The 25,632-nt window shown below is 41.3% G+C and overlaps 1 protein-coding gene across 1 annotated transcript; it reads left to right on the top strand.

Moving 5' to 3' along the window:
• The first annotated feature begins 8,326 nt into the window (after positions 1 to 8,326).
• Positions 8,327 to 25,259, top strand: LOC131285977 (PDZ domain-containing protein 8). The gene is made up of 7 exons (XM_058314830.1): positions 8,327 to 8,500; positions 19,958 to 20,155; positions 20,265 to 20,668; positions 20,736 to 21,782; positions 22,518 to 23,628; positions 23,705 to 23,819; positions 24,854 to 25,259. The coding sequence occupies exons 1-7, from the start codon at positions 8,327 to 8,329 to the stop codon at positions 25,018 to 25,020; spliced, it is 3,216 nt and encodes a 1,071-aa protein (XP_058170813.1). The 3' UTR covers positions 25,021 to 25,259.
• The last annotated feature ends 373 nt before the right edge of the window (positions 25,260 to 25,632 follow it).

The raw sequence follows: 25,632 nt of genomic DNA, 5'->3' as shown, positions 1-25,632 counted from the left end.
AGGGGTGCGCGGAAGCAATGTGTTTTCCAACCATTCACACATTCACTTTCCGAGCTCTTGCAGCAGGGTCTCAAAATGGTGGCCAAAGGGAAATCCAATGTGATCAGATATTCTGCTCTTTTATTTTTAGCAGGTTGCGCTAAACAATTCCACACATTAAAATACAAACTAATGCCACTAACGGTAATTGGAATGTAGCTCCCCCAAGTCAGAGCAAAACCGAAAGAATAGTAACGAAAACATAAGCATCTGTTCCATCCAGTAAATAATTGTGAGACGAGATTTAATAGAAGCAGTAGCTAAAGCCATTCAAAGCGGGCACACCAGATTAATGCTACACGCATAATTGGATAGCATATTTCCGAGGAGTGAGAATTGATGATAGGGGAGTTAGTAATTTGCTTGAAAATATTCAGAAAATAAACTCCGCAATTACGAGAAGAAACTGCTTAAAGAAATGGAAACTGTACCATAGCAAACAGTGACGCGAATTGTTTTCATGTTTCTTCGAACTATTCAATACATTATTAAGACTAAGGTGGTAAAGCACAGGTAAAGCAATAGGCAAGCGTCCAGGCAAGTTGATAGAGGATGTGTTAAAAGCTATAAATGAACTATTTCAACATACTTTCCGTTAATTCACAGAAATAAACTGAAACTTCACACTAAAATAAATATTTAATCACATTTTTCGTTAATTTTGCAAGAAAACTATTGTAAAATGAATTAATGATTAGTTTTTAGTTTAAATAAAACAATATTTTTCATTTACTATTTCTCCTTTTTTTATAGTATATGACCTAACATTTTGTAATGAGGCACATTAAATTATTTGACCAAATTTTGTATCTTATTCAAAATCGGATAACCTTTCCAATAAATTTGCCATTTTCAATCAATCCACACTGTTAAAAAGAAGATTTTTTCATGAAGTTTAAAATAATTAAAACTGATATACCACGTTATTTCCAATAAGTACTTTTGATGAACGCGAAAGAAAAAATTAACAACGTTAGACTTTTAAAGCTACTTTACTCAGACTGATCTCTTTCTATTTTTGGGTTATTTACCAAAATTATCATTATTAAAAATCATATATAGTACATATATTGCTAGGAATTGACTTGGTATGAAGCAGGGGGAGTATGAGAAAGTAATAAAAACTATTGTTGAAACATATTTGCTAACTACAGTTGATTTTCTGGCAAAAACAATCATATCAATCAATGAATTAAATAAAAAAACTCAATGCAAATGCAACTTCATCTGTTGCCACAAAATCAGAGACTAGAAAGCGATTTCTTTAGTTTATCTTTATCGTGAGGCATTTAATAAGCTGATGATGAGCATTTTTGTATCAACTGTCCAACCGAAATGTTTTAGTTTTCATTATGATTTATTTTCTCTGTTGTTTATGGCTTGTCTTTACACGAATACAAACAAGTTGGAATGCAAAGTAGAGTTCAGCATCGATTCAGCACTTAAAGAGTATTACGAGCAACGCAAAAAATATGTCATCTTATTTGTGTAGCTAGCCCATAGAGATTGTTGCAAGACAGAGTTTACATAGAAAGCTTTAAAAACTGTTAATGTAAAATAAGTCGCAAGTTTAGAGAATTGAATAAGTAGTAAAAAGAAATTATATAGATACAAAGTTAAAACTTTCACAAAAACAATCAAAGCCGATTAGTTGAACAAAATAGAGTGAAAGTGAAGTAAATACAACTTCTTTGTAGCATAAACAAGTATCGATACGATGAGGTTTTGCGCTGGTCTCAAATAACAGAGAAGTTTGTTCTTTTGTTCTACAATAATTTACATAAATGCCCCTCGAAGCGGCAATACAATCCCAGTTTTGATGTTTGCTGAGTTATAATATTACAATGCATGTGCGCTTTGAGGACTATAAGGATTCCCCTGGGTCAAACGAGTGCATGCGGGGAGTTACGGAAAAGGAAAAGTTAGATCTACTTTTAATATTTGCAAAATAGTATTTCATACTAGACAAGGAAAATAAGCAATTAGAGAGAAGTTTCACAGTTAAAACTCTACATCAACAGCAAATTAGCAACCAAAAACAACAAATACAAAACAACAACTGGAAAGTGATAAGATAACATTTAGATATTAGCTAACTCAACCAATTTAGAACTAGTCAAACTAAGCTAATTCAAATCGACCTCCAACTTGCCGCGGTTTAGATAAAAAGAAAACCATGATGCGACGTTGATACAAACCTCCCAAGTATGGCAACAAATAAAAAACCCAAACGAATATTTCAAACATTATAACAATTATGCAAACCTGAACCCATGACAGCATTTAAACATGTCGCAACGTAACGGTTAATAAACATAGACAACAATTGAATTTTCATTAGATAAATACAATTTCAATTTCCATATATAAGACATTGACAGCAAACAAAATGTACATATAGGCTATGGTTCTTAAAAGAGATAATTGCAGTTTGTGGCAGAGTTTAGAGAAGCTTCGCTGATAGAGAGATATATTGAAAAACCAAAATTTTGAAAAGTTGTGCAAACATTTTGGAAGAGCAGTCCATAGGCTATTGGGCGGCATCTTCAGGCCTCCCACTCTCGTTGGTCAGTTGCTAGAATGTTGGGTACAAACAGTCAAATGCTTCGCTTCTTTGAAATTCTTAATTTACATTTAACTGTAGACATACCGATTTGCTCAGATTATGTTTTAAGGTGAACTGTTCAATGTTACGAATGCTCTTACTAAGAAGTTTTGTTCGAAAACACAATTTACGTAATATTACTGTTATAATCGATCATCCCGACGGGTAAAAGTACTTTAAGGAAGCATAAATCTTATCTTAATGAAAGCATTTGTTTGCGTATTATATAACTGCTTTTATTTGTTTTGTTTACATGGTTTTAGTTTACAAAAAGCGAAGACAAAATATTAAATCTTACTGCCACTTGCCGATAGTGCAAAGCTCTTCGCTTCCATTTCATATCATTTCGCTATGTATGGCTTAACATACAGAACGAAACTTCTAGCTTTTTCAATTCAATGCAGAATATGAAACGTAGTCGTATCAAACAATTCCAGTAGTTTACTTACTTTAAAATTTCAGCATTTTGTTGCGAGAAAACTATGGAATTACCATGCACTGGAATCCAACTATGGAATCCAATAAGCAGTGAAAGAATCACGCATCATACAATTAAAATAGCTTCTCAAGTTCATCAAGCATAGCGTAGAAAATGCGAAACCGAATCGAACCCCATAAATTGCGAATTTCAAAGTGAAAGTTAAAAGTATAGGAAGTTTAAAAACAAACTTTACGCAACACCCGCCATGTTTATACATAAACAAGCATGCGCTATCATATACAAACGGATAACACATCAATACGGTGCACGAAGCAGCAAACAAATCGTACTTGAGGCTGATGGAACTGCAATATGTATCGTATGCGAGACTCGGGCGCATTCACAGCATTTGTACATTTTTTCACTATTTTATATTTAGCATATTTCTGAAAAAATAACAATGGGAAAAATGAAAGAAAGCGAAATAATAAATATAAATAAAAACTGAATGAGTTTTGTCCTTTTCTCGAGATGTTAATTGAGAAAATTTTGACATTCAGTGAACCGATTTCTTCTTCTGAAAGAGAATCCGAAAAAAAGCTACTAAAAAAACTAGAAAAAATTGTTAAAATATACTAACATACTCACGACAAAGTTGCGTGTCTTGAAAAGACCGTTCATTTGAGGGGCCATTTGTATTAACCCTCAGATCTCCAACCGCCTACCGGGATAAGGAAAGACGACCTATAAATATGCAAATCATGCGACATTTTGGACCACACAGCGGCATCGAAAGCATACTAGGTGAACTTTCATCATTTGCTACACAAAATGATAACTTATCAATTGCAAGAAAATCATGATTCAACAGGTTAGGTTATGTTATTGTTATTGCTAATAAATGCTTCCCAGTTGGAAGCCAAGATTAAAGTAGTAGTAGTATATATATTTTATAGAGGCTTTGAGCCGGGTGGCTTCTTTCACCTCTGCAAGCCAAGATTAAACTTGCTTGCAAGCTGGCGGTTTGCTCTTTATATACTGTTGCATAGCTTGCTTGACTTATAATGTTTTACTTAGCCTACTTATTTCGATATTGCTATGTTCGCTACATAAGCTTTAAAATGCTAAGGCTTAAATATAAAATGTAACAATGCATGATGAAGGATTTACTCCACTTACGCCACTGAATTTAGTGAGGAACATCCCTAGTGGCAAAATCAGCATGCTTTCTCCCCACTAGGCAAAAACTTGCATGCAAACTCCTAATTTGGTGTCACCTCGATTTCGGCCATACAAAATTTAGGAGAAGTTAGGAAAAGTCAGGAGTTTGAGCCACGGGCTTATGAGCGTGTGTAAGTGAGAACGTACAGCCCAGATCTATGCATGTGTTGGTGCGAACCATGGAATTTATGTATGTAGTAGTGATAAATGATTTCTTTCGGTTGAAGCCGCAAAAAAAAAATGTCAGACACAAATAGCTAAAATTATGAAACATTTATTTAACACTCAAAACATATTGGAACACTTTTACACTTTTTTTCACAAATACTCACGTATAATACTCTTTTATAAGGATTCTTCTAGGATTGGCGACACCGATTGCGTCGGAACTTCCGACTCCGACTTTGCCACCTCGGATGTAGTTTCCCCGGTCGCTTTGTCGGCTTCCTGAGATGCTGCTTTCCTTACTTTTTACAGTTGAGTGTCTCCATCGAACTGAAGATGTTCTGGAATCACTAAAAGAAATTAAAGACCAGGAGAAACTAAAACAATTACCACGATTAGATTTGCGTTCGCGTGTGTTCAACTCACTTCTTGTTGTGATACTGATCCGGCTTCTCGAACTTGTCATTTGCTCACTGACTTTCTTTCCACGCACGGTTCCACTAACACAGACAATTTTTGAATCGCTGTGTCCAAACACGGGAAGTTACGTGTATACCACCAGGGTTGGATCCAATAGAACGTTGATTTATACAGATGAGCGGGACAGACGATGACAAGCTACACACTAAAAAGAGATGGCATACTCGACATCTTGTGTGCAAGCCCGAAATATGGGCCAAGAGGGATCGGGGGTGGGAAAACTTGTATGGTAACGGCTAAATTGACTAGTGGGTCGTTCTGTCCAATTGACAATTGATACCGCCAGAATGAGAAAGCATGCTGATTTTGTCACCGGGGATGAACATTTCCAAAACGTAAAATTTAATAGAAAAATATTTTTAAACCTTTAAAATTTCAATTTATAAGCAAAAATGTTGGAAGGCCCCAAGAAGTTACTTCACCAGAAACTTAAGAAGTATAAACATACACAATTACTTATTGAAAATGTATGGCTTACAGAGTTGTCGATTGTAGATCTAAGAGATAAAATATATTAGAATGAAAAAAATACTTACTTATCAAATTTTTAATATTATTATTTTAATGGGATGTGTTAGAAAACATTCTTAAGTATCACCACTGAAAATTTCAACTCACAACGGCATCTAGAACAAAAGATATAAGCTTTGCAGCACTACAAAATGCAAACTCCCATACAAAACGTAGGTATTTTTGGTCGTAGACCTGAAGGTTGAAATAGGTTGAGTAACTAAAAGCTATGAAATAACTAGCTATTTCAGGTACCACTTGTCACTGGTGGATACTTTGTTGCAAGAACCTTGGCCAATGTTTACTTTAAGCTGTCAAACATTCACAACACACCATCAAGTTTAGTGATGGGGAAACTGAATTACAGGGATTCGAATCATTCGATTCTAATCCATTCTGAGATCCGGATCTACAAATCCGAATCTCAATCCGTCATATCATGCGTGCTTACTAAACTTGCAGATTTTTCATATCATTTGTCACTTTTACAATTAGACAATCAACGGTTGAATTGTTCCAAAGGCTAAATCGATTCTGTGAATGGTCCCCAGGACCATCAGGATCGTTATCGCTATCCGCTTCCAGGGGGAACTGCTTCATTTCGGTTCCGATGGAACTACTCACCACTATGCGCCAATTTGAGAAATTCTTCTCTGAAGAGAAAAGAGAATTGAGAATTCTCTCGCAAAATCACAAAATCTCTCTTTCGAAGAGAGAATTCGCGAATCGGGAACTTTCGAACATGCTTTTGCTGAAAAATGACATTTGGATGTTTTTTCAACTCTACTGTCAGTGATAGTCAACCGGGCCATTGTCGAAATTGTCAATGCAGTATTAATTTCTCCAAAACTGGAAACGATGGATAAGTCTTTACTTCCACAAAGTTGTTGGTCTGCAAAAGACCGTTCGTTTGAGGGTTCTGTCGTAAAAATCGGTCCAAAGAATCAAACATTATTGGAAAATTGGCTGTTTCGGCCATTTTCCCATACAATATTATTCGTAAAGACTAAGTAGCCAAGAAAATCTCACTTTCGTTAAATTTGAGTGTGTTTTGAGCAGACCTTTCGGTTGAGGGGCCATCGTGAAAATCGGTTCAAACTCGGGGTCCACACTGCATTTGAAAATCACTGAGAAAACAAACCTAAACAAACAACGACGATATTTTGGCCCGCCGTAGGAAGTATATATTTCCACATCATCTCCTACTTGTTGAAGAGCAGTTAGTTTACGTTTCAGCACCCGTAAAAACTTTGGTAAAAATATCAATTAAAACGGAGTTTGATAACTGAATTACATTTGTCAAGCCTCAAAATAAGTAGTACAACGAAAAATCCGATGTTTCGTGAAGAATATTGCTCGTTTTGTTCGCGTTTGTGATTCGGTTTGTTTACGTTTTGTCCAGCTGTCGGTTTGTTTACGTTTCGAATTGACATTTGACAAGAGCTAGCGCGACGTCGCGTTTTTCGCTCTTTCTACACTAGCGCGGTTTGTGTGACATTTTTTTTGTATGGAGTTCGGCCGCCTGTCAGGCGACGTCGCGATTCATGACGGGACGTGGCGCTGCAGTGTGGACCCCGAGAAAGAATCAAAAGGCAAATTTTTGCCTAAATAGATTACCTTGAGTATTGAGTATTGAGTACCTTGTTCCGGTGGAACCGGTAGATTTCCGAAGCTTTTCGAAAAATAAACTTTCTCACTAACTAGAAAATATGGAAAGATCTATTGGCACACAAAGTTGTGTGTCTTGAGCAGACCTTTCATTTAAAGGGTCACATGTTCAAATCGGTTCAGCAATTTTAAAGTTATTAACACATTTGTTATTTTAGCAGAAAATACCAACCAAGGTTTCTGCACCTACGCCCCAGAGTTTCATAAACTAAGAATTACGGAAGAGTCTTTGTTGCACAGAGTTGTGTGTCTTCAAAAGACCTTTCATTTGAGGGGTCTGGCTCTAAAATTGGCCGAGCCACTAAAAAGTTATTGACAAATTAGTTACTTTAGCCATTATTTCCAGTTGTGACCAAGGTTTTTGAAGCTTGTTGATGTTGGCGTGCAGCTTCGTTCTAGTGGTGTTGTACATGTTGTGTCAACATTCAGTTCTTCTTCGCGAGGCGAAACAAGCAGACTTGTTTTGCCAGCGCTGAAAAATACTTTCGCAAGGATTACTTTTACACTTAAATTAAGGTGGGCTTTACTTGTAGCTCGGCACTAAAAAGTACACTAGTTTGATTGCGTGAGTGAAAAACCAACACCTTTCGATTCCGAAAGTGTGTTTACGGCAAGTTCATTAGTTTTCTGAGCGTATATGATACGGTTAAATATATCGAAAAGTATTATCCTTCGGTTGTGCAAGAAAGTGGTAGCTCCGTAAAGTGTTTTACGAGGATGCATTTACCTTACATTGCAGCAGGCAAATTCCAATAGTTTGCTGACGGAAGCCAATGCGGTGGCGGAAAAGTGGTCAGTAAATAATGTCCCCACCCTGGCCATTGCTCATAATTACATCCAAAAACGTATGAAATCCTGGGGCTATGTAACTACTACTAAAAATTGCTTTGGGTGCTATGCTTGATCGGTACAAGTGGGCTCGTGGATGCACAAGCTTCCACTTGACATCTGTAGAAACGTTCGACGATTGACGAGGTGAAGATTGGGTGGCGGAACGGAAACGATTAAAAAGTGGTGTTTTACTGGATTACGGCTGGCGGCTCTATGCTTTACACGGTCGTGCCTGCGACGGCTGGAACGAATATTTCGCTCAACAAATTGCGGTGTCTCCCCAGTGCTGTAGAGTAACGGGATCAGGACACAACGGATCCATACATCCGTTTCCTCGCGGACGACAACGACGAAAACGACGACTGAAAGCTCACCTAAAAGACAGCATGGATTTCGTCAGTCTGCTGCTTTTCTGTCTGATGTCGTGCGTAATTGGAGCTGTGCTGATGCTGTTGATTCAGTACTACGCGTTCGTACGATACTTCCGGCTGCCGGAGCTGGACCAGGAGCAGGAGGACCAACGGAAATCTGCATTTAGCGAACGCTACGTCCTGCCCGATGTAAGTTTAATCCGATTTTTCTTTGTTCCGTATCCGGTGGTATTCTCTACCTTTCCATTTCCCGTCTAATAAAGTATTCTATCCGTCGATCTAAAGAATCCTGAGCCTTACCGATTGATCCAAGCAACCGTTTCCTTCCGGAAAAAGACTTGGCTCCTGGTTGCTAGATCGGTGAACACAAACAAATGTACCTGTGAGAAGGAAAAGTTCGTATCTCCGGGATTCAAGCACACATGAAAACTGGTGACCTACTTTCACGGCCACCCCAAAAAATCAGTCCTCACTCTGGATGGTTTGGCGCGGGAGTAGCATTGCATTGGTTGTGTTTTAACAACTGTGCCGTGCTATTACGGTTTTGCTATCATTCCCCCGACCAGCCCGACTAACCCTGACTGTGTTTTCGTTATAAAAACAATACAAAATCCCCCAACTCGTTCTCATTACGGAACCAGCCTCGAGCGCGTTCCGCTCAAATGACAACACCGTAAATCGCTCCAACGACGAATCTCTGATTATGCCGGGGTCGTCGTACGTAAGCCAATAGATAGGGAGGGACCTTCTTGGCACCAGGTTTTGCCATATTTTGGCGGCTCCTTTTTTTTCCTTCCCGTCTGCAAGCTTGCTTAGTTTTCTTTGCAGTAACGAGTTGTATGGCGTACTGGTTGTACAGCTGATAGTTGGTTTCACCACTTTACGACATTTGATGGCTTAATGTTGAGCCATCAATGGTTACACCACGTTTTTTTGTTTTGTTTTAGGCTTGAAGCATTGCGGATAGTGCCATGAAATTAAGTTCTACGAAACACTAAAACGAAGGTTCTGGTTTACCCGCGTCACCGTCCGTTTTCAGTGATAAGAAAATACCGTGCTGTGAAACATAGGGTTAGAAGAACTTGAATTGTTTCATTTACGTCAATTTACATTGCTTCATTTAAATGGATAAACATAACGATACATGGGGGAATGGCTTTTCCTCATAATTTTCTATCGGAATGATTTCAGTGAAATTAATTCATCATATCTGCATGGTAGATTATGAATTATACAGCCGGCGATTGATAAATCATTCAAAACGGATAAACGTGGAGTGAGGACGGGAACAAACTCGTTGCGATTTAATGAACCATCGGATCCAATCCCCGCCGTACCACGCACGGTGTTGCTCGGTGTGGCCTCACTACACCATGGGACGTTGTTTGGTTTGGCTTTGTTGAAGGTGGCAGATATTTCAGGTACCGGTGACCAGTGTTGTAAACTGTCGACACTTTTTTTGACATTCGCTTTAGCCTACTTGTCGATATCATTGTTTATTAACGACACTGAATTCGATCATGAAACGAATTTTTGGTTTGTAACGTGAATCGTCTAAGACTATCACCGTAGTAGCATATGAATGTCAACGACATTCAATGAAACGACATTCATTTGCTGTAGTTACCGTCGTCGAATCCTCGTTCAAATGAATGTCTTTTGAATGTCATTTGAACTTTTCATACGCAATGAAAATCTTTTTTTTTATAATTAAATTGAATTTCGTAACGGCAAACAAACGAAACACATCAAAATAAGTTCCAAACACAAACCGGTTCGTTACAAAAAATATTTATTTATAGTTTAATTCAATTAAATTATTTTTTATTGAGCCGAATAAACAATTTATAAAATGTTGAGGAATCCAGTCAAATAACACTACTGGAAATTTTATATTTATGAACATTCTTATAGCTAAATCACATATTATCCTAGTGCAAACACAAATCAAATATCTTCTTCATTCCATTTGTAAAGGTTTGGAAGAATCTTTTCAAACAAACTTTTGTTGAGTTTAATCAACAAAATATTCTCTAGCGTATCATCGTGCATCTTAGTCCGTTTATCGGATAAAACCAACCCAAGTGCACTAAAAGCGCGCTCCACAGAAACTTGGTTCGATGGAACTGCAAGAAGTATTGTCGCAACTTCATATAATTCAGGGTGCGTGGATTTTCGCGACAACCAATATTGCCAAAGATCAAATGTGGAATTTTGATGGGCCTCCAAGTCCAATGCGTTCAGCTGTCGAACGAATCTGGTTGGGGATGTGTTTGCTGTTTCTACATCGGATTCCGGCAATAAACCTCCATACATTTCGGTCAAAAATATATCAAAATCAGTTGACCTATTGTTTGATGTATTAGAGTCAGCTGAAGAAGAAGGTGATGGTGAAGGAGATGGCTGGACCTTATTTTTGATTTGCTGCATACGTTGTGATGTAGCGATGATGAAGCTCTAGAAATAAACAAAATAAGAATTTTTATAATTATAACTCAACAAGTAGTGTCGATATGGGATATGCATAAACCCAAAAAGGTGGAAACTTTAAATGTAATACTCACGCGTATTTCATCCTTTTCATCCAGGCTGAAAAATCTAGAATTTAGGTAATTGAACCTCGGGTCAATTAGAAGTGCAGCCTTAAATACGATATTTTCCTTCAGAACTATTAGCCTTTGTTTAAGAGCCTGTGTAAGCGGTTCAACAAATCGATTTCCTTGAATTAGCCTAACTTGCATAATCACCTTCATCCAGTTCAAATAAAAATCGTTGAGCGAGGTATGTTTAGCCTGCATACACTTCGTGGCTATGTAGACAGGTTCAAATGCTGCAACATATTCTTTTATAAACTCCCATAGATCCGTCAAGTCTAAAAATGAAATTTAATCTTTTAAATGCATCATCATCAAGCAAAAATTCTGTTTGGTTTAATTTATCTTACCTAATTCCGAATGGTGTTGACTCAGCTCGATGAAAAGATCCTCATGGTTATTGAAATGGTTGAGCATTGCATAGATGCCTCCCCACCTCGTTTTTGAGTACAGCCGTGGAAGAGACTCGTCATTAAACACATTTTTGAATTTAATTTTCCTGCAGTTATTCGATACCGAGGTACATTTACGAATCTCGGCATCGAATGCCTTGATGACATCGGTAACCGAAAGTTGCATGGTATGAACGGCACATCTCACTAGCGTTATAGTGTTTGAAAACTCCTTTTCAATAGTTTCCGTGCAATCTAAATTTTCGTCGGAAACCGCGTTGCTGTCGTCTGCATCGAGCGGGTTAATTGATAGTTCAGACTGCAACTGTTTCACTGTGGCGATCATGTTCGCCCCATTATCACACGTCACCGTAAAAATCTGTTCCAATGTTATTTCATACAAGTTGAGGATTTCCATAATTTTCGCTTTGAGAAATTTTCCTGTGTGCCTTTCATTGAGCTCAACCATCCCTATCAAATAATAAATGCCAATAGGAACTCTAAGAACAGATTCCATAAAAATAGAAACAGAATTAAAATATTAGTGGAAGATTTATATTACCGATCGTGTAAATGACGATATCCTTTTGCTCCGGATCAAAAAATTGCACATTGATTCCAAGGATGTGCCGTCCAAGTCGAGTTGCACTGTCAATTTTCAAGCAAATAAGCTTTTCTTTCACGAGATCGGTAATTTCGACACGAAGTTTTTCTGCGGCAGCTCGCAGATGACAGACAAGGTTTGGGTGATTTAGCTGCATCTTTAATGCATCGCAAATTGGTTGTAATATCAACCCCAAACCTTCCCATTCGATAGAAAGTATCGGCAAGTTATGGGTACAGACCAGCTTCACCATACCTTCTAGTAGCGTTTGTCGGTCAATGGCTACAGGGACCTTGGCAATTTTTCTACGCTTGGCCGGTACTTCATTCTCTTCTTGCATGAGTCCATGGGTTTTTGCCAACGCTGGGTGTTCCGATCGCATGTGGCGTATAAAGTTCCCCGGATCATATTTTTCGCTCTTTTGCCGGTATTTACATCCATTGACTGGGTCAATGAACAAAAAAATACTCCATTCTCCAACGTCACGCAATCTTCTACCAAGATTTCGCGGAAGCTGCGCTTTCCTCTCGACGTAGACATTTTGATTATTTTCTATTTTTATGTTTTATGTGGCTATCCTGCGTGTTTTTGAATTTTAATATGATATTCAACTTATTTTCACTTAACTGTACTCACCTTACTTAATATTTTCTTTTCCCGTTATTTTTTTATTCGAACTACAACCTTTAGCACTAGCTTTGCGAACACACAAATAGCAGACAAGACCAGTACAATCGTATGACAGGTTTTTGTGCAGTTTAATATTCGAATGCTAACTAGATCATTTGACACCCGGAAAAATTAGCGTCATATGATTTCACCAAGAAAATGTCGTCGTATCAAATGACATTTTTTGACGTGACGGTCAAGTGAATGAACGAAATTTGAATGTAGAGCTTCAAACAGAATGAATGTCAGCAATTGAATGTCAATGAACGTCACCGTTCGCAACACTGCCGGTGACATAGCTTACACTAGTCCTTCCGGCCCAAAGTGGATGGAGTTAGATAAGGACCAGAGACGGTCCAACGAGCTGCTTTTTAGTCGGTGGAATAATCGATAGCGGCATAGCAGCGTACAATAATAGTGGTATTTGGTGTTTTTTCCCCCCCTTTTACCACATATTGTCCCAGGTGGAGAGTAAGGGAGACAGGAAGATGAAAACAAAATCTTTCCGGCGCTTTAAATAGATGTCGGGCGAGTATGTCATATTTTTAGTCACCAAGTTTGGAGCCGAGTGTATGCTTTTCCTCTTCTCACCTTAGCTCATCCACTTAAACTCCCATCAGTGGGTCAACATTTTGTTGGAATATACTCCACGTTGTCCCGTTTCGAATGGGAAATCGCCTTAACATGTACGGAATGAAAAATGTATTATTCAAAGCACGGTATGACGTGCTTAAGGATCTGCACAGCGTGGAACTAGGGTTTTTGTATCCTTTCCAACTTAAGATTCGTTCTAGTTTAGCAGTCTGGTTTATAAACCCTTCTCCAGCAGCGTCGAGGTAGCGGGACCAGTTCCACTAAATTCCCTGGTGGCCCCACAAAAGGTTCCATCATATGGACCTTCTTATTTGATTTAGCTTTTTGCTCGTGGTGTTTCAATTTGCACGGAGGTTTCTTTTGAAGACACGACTCTGCTCGAAGCGCTGTGGATGGGGGAAAAGTTGGAGGGAAGAATTTTTCATCAGGTCCGCGCCCTCGCTCACACCCTGGCACCAAATGACCAACCTTCCACGAAATTATCTTAAGAAGTTGGAAACCCCGCAACGCTTCCTACGCTTACTTCTCCCAGGTGTCCCAGTATCCTGTTGCTGGTTTCCGGTTTTGGTCCAATTTCGCTGCGGGTTTGGTTTGCCAAAGATAAGGCTACCCGTTGTTTCTCGTTGTAATACTCCTCCGCGTTTGGTTAATGCGTTTTTAGTAGCACAGCACATGATTGGGTACTGCTGCCGGGTGATGGATGGAAAGGGGGTGGCCCCGCCTGCCTATACTTCATTTTCTATCTGCCACACTTCATCACGAGATCCTTGCGCCTGAAGATGGTCGTTCACGACGGCCCCTTTGGGTGATATCCACCAACGCTTGTGGCTCGGGAGAAAGAACGGCTTTCAAGGGACGTGTTGTGCCGAGCTGGCAGCCTCCTTTTCCCGCAGCGTCACGCCCGCTCGTGGAATCGGCTTACGAAGAGTTATGCAAAGGAATGAATGAGCACTCACAGTCTGTGCACCCGTGGAGTGTGCCGCTGCCTGCGAGACGGCTCTCCAGACACTCGACCGCGTTCGCTAGTATGTTTGTCGTGCCAAGACTGGAGAAGTGCACCGTAGAAAGAACCTTTCGCCCAGGGATTTTGACGAGGATGCCAGGGTATACTGTACCGTTCTACGACGCAACTGATTCCAGTGCCACTATCCTGGGCCGCTTCGACTGCTCAGTTGCGGGGGTTGGATTTGTAAAATTTAGCTCAATGATCCCAAACCGAAGACTTTCAATTTGAAATTCAATGGAATGTAGCCTCGAGACCTTGCACCCAAAATAAACACCACAATATATTGCTAGTGCACTGTGCCGCTCGTATTCCCTGTGGGTGTATTGTCCCCGGTTGAAGTTGTTGAATGTTTCACCGCACGGTGGTGTGTTTTCGCGCAAACTTTATTGCCCTAAGCGTGCTCTCTGGTGAGTTGCAGTTGCTTATTTTGTGCTTCAAAAATATCCAAATATTCCGCCGTACAAACTTTACTCGAATGAAAAGTTTTTCTTTCCCAGTTACATTTCGCGCAAATGGCATTGCTTTTGCTTGTCAAAAGATTTATAATAACAAAATTGTTTTATGAACTCAGGCAGAGAGGCTGGTTGCAGCATTACTTTATCCAATTTTTCAGCAATTAATTTATAGTGACTCGACTTTCCTTGCATAGTTCGTCATAATAACAGATTTTTACCAAATATTTATCGATCAACTAGTAATGATTCAGCTCAATCTTAGTTGATCAGTAATTGAAAACTAAACATTTTAAATTTTCTCATAAAAGAGTTTTTTTTTATTTATACACCACAACAGCTGTAATTCCAAATGTTAGTTGTTGGGTGTAGTTGTTATTTCTCATTTTGGTAAATTTGAACAAAATAATTTAATTTAATTTAGCGAAAAGGTGGACATTGAAAAGTCGTATAAAATGTCACTTTCGATGGCAAAAATGTGAAAATATAGCTCTCGTTTAAAACCATTAAAACTACACGACTTTTAATATTAAAACATTTTTATATTTGTTTGAATTTAGCCTCGAAAAATTCTAACAAATTCCCATGAAGAATCACAAAATATACATTCGAAGATTAAATTGTATATTTCTTTGTTTATTTGAACTTTTTGCTTAGGATCCAGCTAAAATTTTCCTACGAGTCGTACATAACAGAATTTTGTTAACAACGTATCGAAGTGATCTAATCATCACTTTTTGCACATTTTGGAACCGTGCTTTGTGACAACTTTAATCTTCGTGGTGTTAGTATTTTTAATTTATTACAACTGCCAACATATACGGTGTACGCAAACGTTTGGTGCGGTCCTATGACGTCATAGCAAGGGTTGCTATCTTACATAACACGATTTTATTGATTGCAGCTAAATCAGCCGGTGTTTTTTTTTCTTTTTCGTTTTTACATTTGGTTTCATAAAACTTCAACGAATCCTTTTGTGATCCTTCAAGGGGAAAATTTGGAAAGCGAAAAACAGAAAAAAAATCCCTTTTCACCGAGCGGACCGCAACATCGGAATGAAAGAGGGGTAACACGTGGCAATGGCACGCGGTAGTTTGACAAACATCGTTAAAACTCCTCTTTCGGTACACTTTGAGGCACGAATCTCGCTCGCCAGGAAGAACGATGCGCGCTCCGGTCCTGCGCTCATTATACGGTTCATAATTTTGATTTCTTACTCTTGCCACGCTGGCTGGCTGGCATCCGAATCGCTCGGCACTACGGCAGTAGTTTTGCTGATGTGAACCCATTGCAATGGGATGGAAAGACGTTTTAATATTACTGCTGTTTTATATGGGGCAGCTCCTCCGGTGTTTCGGTGTCCGTCATCCTTTTGCCCATGTTTGCCCCATTTTCTCTCCATTTCGGGTGCGCAAAAGGTGTTCGTTTTGTTTTCCGCTTGTCGTGGCGGGCATCGCCGCCGGAAATTCCTGCCCGCTCGTTATCACCTCCGATTTATTGCAATGGCCTGGAATGTTTTGTCGTCTGGTGTGTTGATCAAATCTGGTAAGCTGGGTGGGTGGTTCAAATTATAAATATTCGGTTTTGTTTCGGAATATCAAAGGGGGGAGGAGGAAGAAAAGGGGAAGAGAATGTGAAATATATGAAATAGATATTTAGATTTTTAGTCAACAGTATTTATAAGACAAAAAGGAATAAAGGGACAGATAACATTGTGTGTACACTGGTCACTTTCCTGTTTTTTCAGTCTTCTTTTGAGGCCGAGAAGCATGCAAAATTTCGTTTTCGGAAAATTTTGTCGAAGACCCAATTCAATGACAAGCTGGCTAGAATTGATTTTTATTGAAAACAGAAAAAAAATAATCAAGGATAGTATCGCCAAGAATGATCTCTACATTAATTTCCTTATATTTTGAGGCAAGGTAAAACTATAGAAAAAGTTAACTTTGAAGATATTTACGTCAAAGTCTCTGGAATGACATCTTGCACAATGATATCGCTACAATTGAAGGCGCATTGCCAATGTTTGTCATCAATTATTTTTCAATCAATGATCATTTGCTACGATTGGAAAACATAGGACTAGGGAGCTGTTGCTAGAAATCGTTTAATTCACGATGGCGTCTCCACGTAGACAGTTTGGTCTGTGCGTCGGGTCATTCCTAGCATTAGTCCTAACAGGTGTACCTCCGCAAAGCTTCGGCCAGTTTATGGACGAACCAGTCGAATTTCTTGGAGCGATCGGTCCGCAAATAGTAACGCACCAGCCACTGCCGACCCCGATGACATTCCCGACGACATCCCCGACGATGTCTCCGACGATCTCGTGCCCGGCTAAAACGGTGATCAAGCCGGACTCGAATGGAACCTACATCATTCAGGATCGGATCTACGACATGACCCAACTGAACACTGTGTCGAACATAGAGCTGATAAAGATGTTCGAAAACGTGAACCCCCGGTGTATTTCGATCCGAGTGCAGACCCAGACGCAGGACAATACGACGGTCATCGAGGGCGAGGCGCAGATCTACTGCGGCCTGCGATTAATCGGGCGAGTCACACTCTGGATTAGCGCGAACGAATGCACCGACTTCTTTCTCGAGAACGTGCGCATGGACCTGGAGCGGTGCGGTACGGTGAATCGCTCCCTGAGCGAGTCGATGTACACTTTCGCGATTCTGTCCGACACCGAGTGGGAGCTGAATGTGGGAACGCAACAATTTCCGAAATTTGTTGATTCGACGCCGCGACCAAATATCTCATTGGCCACCGAAAACGACAAAGGTCCGGCTGCAATTGAGGATATGCTGAAGTGCGATTGCAACGCGGTGAAAGAAACATTCAAAAATATGCGCAACTGTGTCGTTCTTAATGTGACCAACGCGTCCAAGCTTGTCTTGCATATCGCGCTGATAGTAACGATCTCGATTGGCACGACGTTGTTTTTGTTGTTCTTTTTGAAGTTTTGTAGAAAACTTATCATGTGAAGATCATGATCTGGGTACCAATCGTTGACCGCAACCTAAGAATGTGTGATCAGTAACTCAAGAACCAATGTAAAGTAGCCAAGGTCAATCGAAATTATTGTGCAACATTTCCTGTAAAACCATCATTCATATTTATATGAAACTTGAAAAAGTGTGGAAAAATAATTTAAAATGTAAATGTAGCCAATTTTTTCAGCAATATCTTACTCTAAAAATTGTTCTTTAATCTTTTGAAATTTGTGGTGTGTGTGTGACCAACTCATAATTTTCTGAAAGCTTGTCAAAAATTTTGTTCAAAACAAATTAAACATGCTGCAGTCATGTTTTTATCTTATTTATGATGTTCTATTTCTGTATTAAAATAAGTCACATAAAACACAATAAAAATGTTTCCACTTCAAAGTGAACTTCCAATTACTTCTGAAATCACTTCTAACTCCATTTTACAAAAGCAGAACTCTCGTTAACGTGTATAAATGACATAACGAACGACTTGCTTGCTTCAAAATTTGATAAAATATTAAATCGTATTTCATATCAAATAATGAAGAAATATCATGTTTCACGAACTTGTCCAATCTTGTCGAAAACAAAACGGGTTTTAGAGGTTCTTATTTTTGTCACAAAGTTTTTCTAGTACAAATTTATTATTTTGCTATTATCCTAGAAGTTTTTATAATTGTATTTGATGTGTGATAACCATTCAGGCGTAATTGTTAAGATATCTATTTCCACAGTTAACAATTAAGCTTCAAACCTCGCTTGCGTTAGAATTCCTCACTCTTTGGTCGTTCTGTTAAAGTATTTGGTTTTTTACGCCCAATATTTGTCAGAAAACAAAAACTTGTGATCAATGTAAAAGGTAGAACACCACTTTCATCAAGGTTTTCTCGACTGGTCTAAAACATTTAAAACAATCTTAACCCTGCGCTCATCAAGACTCGAAAGTCTCCAGATTCCGCTCCACGTTTTACGACCAAACTTTGGCTGGCAACTGTTGAATAAATGATGAGCAATCGTCAAATACAACCGAAAAAGACGGCACCGCTTGTCACGCCGCTTGTGACAAATAGAATTGCGCTGAAAAGCTGACCGAGGATTCGACTTCCAAAAGCAAATTGTGCGAGTGCGGCTCTTGTCTTGGTTTGCAGTCCTACCGAAAACACCTACCGTCAGGATGAGCAGCAAAGACAAATTTCACATTTGAAGATAATTCACTGAATCATCTTAATTAATTACCGGCGTCACCCTTGACGACACCGACACTCTCGAACCATCGTAATCTCATGACTATTGACATTAACTGCTAGAACAACGCCGAGGGCATGTCCACGGTCAACGCGTCGGCGAAAACTGGGCTGCCATTTCGTGGAAAGTCTTTCGATTGAGTTTTCCATCAGCGGGGCCTCTTAATGGATGTTGGCCTACGCTTGACGAATGTTCGGGCAGGTATAAGCGAAGCGGTATTATTCGAAATTGGGTACCATAAACATGCCTTTTTGCTCATTCGGGACCGATGGAATCCTTATCGCTTTAGTCTCGACCACTCAGTTCCTGTTTCACTAATAAGTTCGCTAGAATGTAGGCTTCATTAAGAGATAATTGCGTAGATGGGATGTATTGTACTTTGGCAAGGATCGTCAATGTATCATAATTAGAGGCGTAACGCGCCATCGACGCTATAAACATTGATGATGTATCGATACATTGAGTTGTTTCGTTGAATCAACCAACGGAAAAAAGGAGATTTAAAATAAAGTGCATTGAAATTCACTCCAAACATGGTGCACTAAAAGGGAAACGGATAGCGAAAATAAAAAGTGTACCTACATCTTTTTAAAATTCGCATAATAAATTTAAAGAATGGCAATATTTCAGTGGGTTGTAATTTTTTTTTTACACTCCACGAGCATGTCATTTTGCCCACATTTTCTTCCATTCAATGGTAATCGCACATAATAATAACGATAATAATTGAGTGGTATGTAAAGATAAAAATGTGTTCCACGAATCGCGTCCGTCTTGCGAAAATGTTCGCCTACGGCCATTATATTCCTCCTGTGCACAAACAAACTTATTAGCGCCACGTGGGTGGTTAGGTAGATGTATCCTGCTGCTGCCACGTTCCGGGATTTTGTTTTGCTCCAGCCTCAATCATCTGCTAGCCCTTGCTGTATTTTTCCTCGCTTTTGTGGTATCTTTTCTAATTGTAATTGCCAACACGCTGTTCGGAAGTGAACGTGTCTATCTTGTTTGTTCTATTTTCTGCGAACCGCCATCATCATACTTTTCTTTGCAACATGGTGCACATGTTTTCTAATGCGAATTTGTTCTCTCGGTTACAGACGCTGTTGGAAAACATAAAGGCACCGGACCAGGAGAGCAAATCCACCATCATGGCCATTAACCTAATACTGCAGTTTCTGTACTTCGAGCTGCGGCAGTCGAACCGCGTGCGCAAGTGGTTCCACCGGAAGCTGTCGCTGGAGCTGGACGAGCTTATCAGCAAAACAACGACCGGAAAGCTTTTCGATAAACTTACGGTGAGATAATCCTTATGCGGGGAACAATCCGGCGAATGTTTCGCAGTGGGATAACGGTTTTGTTTTTCGTTCAATTTGTTTTGTTGTATTTTCCCTGCCTTGTTGGTAGATCCGCGATCTCGATCTGGGCAGTCAATTCCCGGAGATAAAAAACTTCCGCCTGCACGCCGTCGACCTGCATCCGGACGAAGGGTACATCGAGAGTTTGGACGTGCTGCTCGATCTGCACTACGAGGGTAACTTTCGGTTGACGATCGACGCCGACATGGTGCTAGGCAAGAAGGGGTCGCTGGCATTGCGCGTGAAGCAAGTGTCCGGCCTGGCGCGGTTACAGTTCACCCGCAAACCGTACACGCACTGGTCGTTGAGCTTCATCAGCGATCCGAAGGTGGAGCTGGACGTGCAGTCGCACTTCCAGGGCCGACAGATGCAGTCCAACATTACCAGTCTCATTTCGAACCAGATACGCAAAGCTATCCGCCGGAAGCACACCCTTCCGAACTATAAGTTAAGGTACGTGGACGATCACTATCCGATCACCGTTTGTTGTCGTTTTCATTCATCACCCTTCCCTTCCCAGGTATAAACCGTTCTTCCACCGTGTGGAAGAAGACTACGAACTGAACGAAATCGTACCGAACGGTACACTGGAGGTTACGGTGGCTGAGATAACGCGATTGAACGCACCGATCCGTACCCTGACGCACGTTTACTGCACGCTCACCTTGGCGCACATGCCGTGGGTCGTTGCACGGCAGCAGGACGACCAGTGCGTGATGGTCGTGTCGCTCGACATCGAAATACATAAAGCCAAAAACCAGCAAATCGGTATCGTTTTCAAGCAGTCCGACCAGACGGTGCTAATCGACGCGGTCATACCGAACACACCGGCCTCGAAGGCGGAACTGCGCCGCGGTGACATACTGCTCTCGATACAGGGCAAACGGGTGACCAACATCAGCCAAGTGCCAAAGGTGATAAAGGCGCTTAATCGGCCAATGTTTGTGCTACGGATCGAACGGCTTGTACCGGGCCAGATCAAGAATGACGCGATGTTCGATGACACCGACGGTGACTTTGAGGAGATTGATCCGAACCTCAACATCACCTTTATAAAGAACGTAGATACAGTACAAATCGGAACCGGTGCTGGCGGTAGCACGCTGCGCGAACGAAGGCTGACGCGACGCAACTCTAAGGACAACAGTGGTGGAGAATCGAGCCACTCGAACACGCCGGGCACAACACCAGTGAAGAAACCAACGCTCGTTGGGCGTGATGCTACCAGTTTTCTGGAGCAACCGGCTAGGGGTAGTTTCTCCGATCCGCTGGCCACACCAACTACAACTACGACAGGCAGGAAAGTCAATGTCGATTGCTTCCCGCAGCACTCCTCAATCGATGCGGAGTTTAATTCGTTCATTCGATTGGACGATCCGTGCATGTTTCAGCTGATGGAAAAGTATTCCTACCTAAACCTTAGTGTTTTTGGTAAAAACAGTGAAGAAAACCGGCTGCTAGGATACCTTAGCATCCCGATCAACAGTATTCTCCTGGAGTGTAATGAATCTCATCTCGGGCATCATCTGAAGAAATATCCTTTGCTTCCACCGGAAGCTATCGATGTGTAAGTTGGATCATATTTTATATTCATCTATTAAATGCCCGTTAGGCTATTACACTCCGCCTAGTTACCCTGAGTCACACTTGGAACACTGTGTTCCAGAGTCTCCGGCGCCCTGTTTCGTTTAATAATTTTTTTATCGAGATCTGTCACAACTAAGCTTGCTAACTATTTTTGTCCTAACTGTTAACACCCTCTTTTCACCGACTTTAATTGAAAAATACCACTACTGAGCCTTTATATTATTTATAAAGCATGTTGCCAAATCAGCGAATGGTCTAATTAAATCTAATACAATAAGACCAAACGAGCCGTAGCTAGTGGGCAAGAGCGGGTGAGACAGACGATCCTGCCACGACGTTAAATAGTGAGGAGAGTAAGAGGGGATCGGTCGGGTCAGCGTGCCAACTTATACTAGGAGAGTGATAGGGAATCGGGAGCATTGATCAGCTGATCGATGCGAGGCAGATTTCGGTCGGCGCACGTTGACCCGATTGACCTAAGCTAGTAAAAGTCCTTCAAGGATTAAGTCCTGAATAAATAGTTAAAAGTTACTAAGCGTATCAGTAAGACTTAGTTTTTTAACAAAGCATATTCAAGTGCTTCGAAAGCCGTTCGGAATAATATTGGACAATGGAATGATGAATGATAATTCATCTATGATTCTGCGATATTCAATGCCAATGCTCTATAACAATCTTTCTTTAACCTTCGTACATTTGTCATATACACTTCCAGTTCAAACCATCCTCTTTCGATGCAGTCTGGGTTTGATCAAAATTACTGCTACGGCGACGTGTTGCTCTCATTCGTCTGGACCGGATCTGCGATCAATACGGTATCGTCCCTACCGGTCAAAGGGCTCGGAGGGGAAAGCAAAAAACAACGGCTCATCACCATCAGTCGAGGGTCGGCAGACAAACTGGACGACGATAGACCGGACGGTTTACTGGATGCGAAATTACCAACCGTTTCCTACCCCCCGTCGCCCCTACCGACCCAAACGGCTGCTAGTGGCCTGCACCAGCAGCACGATTTCATCCGGACACACTTCCACCGGACAACCCAGTGCGATTACTGTGGAAAGAAAATTTGGCTAAAGGATGCCGTGCAGTGTCGGGACTGCGCAATGTGCTGCCACAAAAAGTGCATCAATAAGTGTCAAAGTTCGACCGTCTGCAGCGCCAACGAAGGAGCAGCTAGTGAACGGGCATCCTTTTCAACGACAACGACGACGACAACGGGTGGTGGGTCGATGGGAAGTGTGGCGGCAGCGGCCGCAGCAACATCCACGGCGTCCTCGCTGCAACCCGAATTCAAACTAACCGAACCCGAATCACCGACGATCGAGGTAGAAGATTTTGTCGACATAGCCGAGGAGCACCAACAGCATCAACAGCAGCAGCAGCAACAGCAACAGCAGCAGCAGCAGCAGCAGCAGCAGCAACAACAAACTATATCGAAATCGAAGCTGGAAGCACATCGCCAAAGCTTCAGCGATCTGCTCGTGCAAGGGTTGAAGCGTGTCAATTCAGCGAACAACCTTGCGATCCCGACGATTTCCGGACTGAACCCGGGTAGCAAAAGCCTACCACCGACGCCTCAGCACACGCCCCGCAAGCAATCGCTGGCCAACGTGAACACAAACCCGTTCGTGGTGGTCACCCAACGGCTCGAAAGCCTCCCGGAGGACGTGAACGAGCTGAGCATGGAGCAAATTGTCGACCTGACGGCCCCACTGATCGAGTACGGCCCATCCGACACACTGATGGCGCTGGCGAAGAGCAGCAGCAAAACGATGTACTCCGACTGCGAGCCGGACGTGCGGACAGAGAAAATTAACAAACTGGTGAGCGCCAGCAGTGGTACGCCCAGTTCGGCCCTAGTGCGCCGTACTCAACCGTTTCCCTGCACTCTCTTTGCAGCTTTCCAAACTGCACATAGCACTGGACTACGAAACCATCAACCAGTCTTCCCTGAGTGTGACCAAGGACGGCGGTAGTAGTAGTAGTGGTGGTGGTGCTAGTGCAAATGGTAAAGGTAGGTCGACCAAAAACGATAGTTTTACCTCTTGACCCGGCGATTCGTTTTAGTCGTTAAGGCATGTTACATGCAAAACGGACAGAGCCAAGATACTATATCATACATCAACAATACTTATCCTTGATATCAGATTTGATGAACTAAGAGGGAGAGTAGCGATAATAGACTTTGAGCGCAGGTGTTGAGCCCCATTTACACATAGCAAACACTGACAGATCAAAACTACTGGCTTCATTTGTGATAAATCTACACTCGCAATAGATGTTGTAAGGCAATAAATACACCGACTTTTTAGTTTACTTTACGAATTATTTTTGACTTCATTTTAATCACATTCTATCGTTTCGGCAAGGACAAGGCAAGAATTTTATCTGTTGTTTCACAAGATGATTTTTGTTGTCGATTGCGTGGGGTTACGCTTTGCATGTATGTTTGTACATCCATATTACAAAAATATTTAGATACCATTTCAGTCTTTTACTCACCAACCGGCAAATCCAGCAGTGTTCTTAGATCGTCAAACGATGCAAACATGCCGTAACGCACTTCATGTTGAACCGCCAATCTTACAGCTTGGTAGGCTATGATCGCTTTTTTCGCATCGGAAGGCAACGGTCGCGTATCACAGTAAACCTCGCAGCAGTATGTTTTCCGACCGAAAAAGCGAGTTCCCCTTCTATTGAATACACCCTTCGATTGGGCGTATCTACAACAATCATCCGTGGGATAACTATTATTGCAGTAGATCCTAGAAATTGTCTTTGAATTGTCTACCTAACCCGTCCAAGTTATAAGTTTGAAGTTCTTTACAGTAGGTTTGCAACGTTTGGCGATCCAAGAACTCTGCTGAATCTGCCGATTGGTGAGTAAATGGCTATAAAGCATCAAGAACATCCATATCATATCATCATGTAATTGGTTCCAGTGTGCGTGACCATTGGCATAAAATGTCTAATGTAAAATTATTCGTTTTTTTCTACTTTTCCCCCCATGTTTCAATGCTTGCTGCTCGCGCGCATGTTACTCGTTAGAACTCGCTGATGGCAAAGGGAAATCGTCAGCGCAGCAGCAGCAGCACGATAGCACACGAACCGCCTTCCTGGCGGGCCAGTCCGAGGAGCGCGTCCAGGCGCTCAGCATCCTTATGTTGCACCTGTGCTCGGGCCTCCAGTACGTCCAGGGTAATCTTGGTCAATGAGAATAGCATTTGCTTCGGCAGTACTCGCTGGGCTCGCTGATGCTAGAACCCGTTGCCGCCGGTACTGTCCGCAAGCACCACTCGGCCATGCGCCGTCAGCGCTCCCACTTCGAACCCATGATAGATCGTACGGATGTGGACATCGCCCTGGTGGGAGGCAGCGACGGCGATGGCATGATGCCGCCGTTGGACGGTGGTGCTGTTGCAGGCAGTGCCAGTGGCAGGAAGAGCCCTTTCCGTTCGCGCCGCCTTTCCGTCTGTCGCAAACGGGCGCTAGGTATTTTCCAGCGTTCCGCTAGTGTTAATGTTGGTCCCAGCAATGGCGGCGGTAGTAGCAACTGCGCCAAATCCGAAAGCTCCAATTAAACCATTCCCTTACCAGCCGAGTGTATCATCGTCTTACGTTTGCACACTGCTGCTGCTAAAACCTAAACTTATTTTATACGAACGAAATGCCCTTTTGGATACGAAACTTTTCCGACTTAAAGCTACGACATTCATAAATTAAACTTTTCCTGTGTCACAGTCAGTTGTCCATCTAGCTGGATGGAATAGCTAGATTAGAACGTACAATTACCTTTGCCAAAATTCAAAGACAAACGTTTCAGACTG

Source organism: Anopheles ziemanni, chromosome 3 (genome assembly GCF_943734765.1).
Source record: "Anopheles ziemanni chromosome 3, idAnoZiCoDA_A2_x.2, whole genome shotgun sequence".
Lineage (NCBI taxonomy): Eukaryota > Metazoa > Arthropoda > Insecta > Diptera > Culicidae > Anopheles > Anopheles ziemanni.
The sequence above is the reverse complement of the archived record's forward strand: the minus strand, read 5'-3'. Positions and strand labels throughout refer to the sequence as shown.

What these genes read in the sequence shown, in the direction of transcription:
- LOC131285977 (XM_058314830.1), top strand. Translation starts at nt 8,327, where the DNA reads ATGGATTTCGTCAGTCTGCTGCTTTTCTGTCTGATGTCGTGCGTAATT. An exon ending in AACGCTACGTCCTGCCCGAT is followed by an intron (nt 8,501 to 19,957) that starts GTAAGTTTAATC and finishes TCTCGGTTACAG; the next exon opens with ACGCTGTTGGAAAACATAAA. An exon ending in CTTCCGAACTATAAGTTAAG is followed by an intron (nt 20,669 to 20,735) that starts GTACGTGGACGA and finishes TTCCCTTCCCAG; the next exon opens with GTATAAACCGTTCTTCCACC.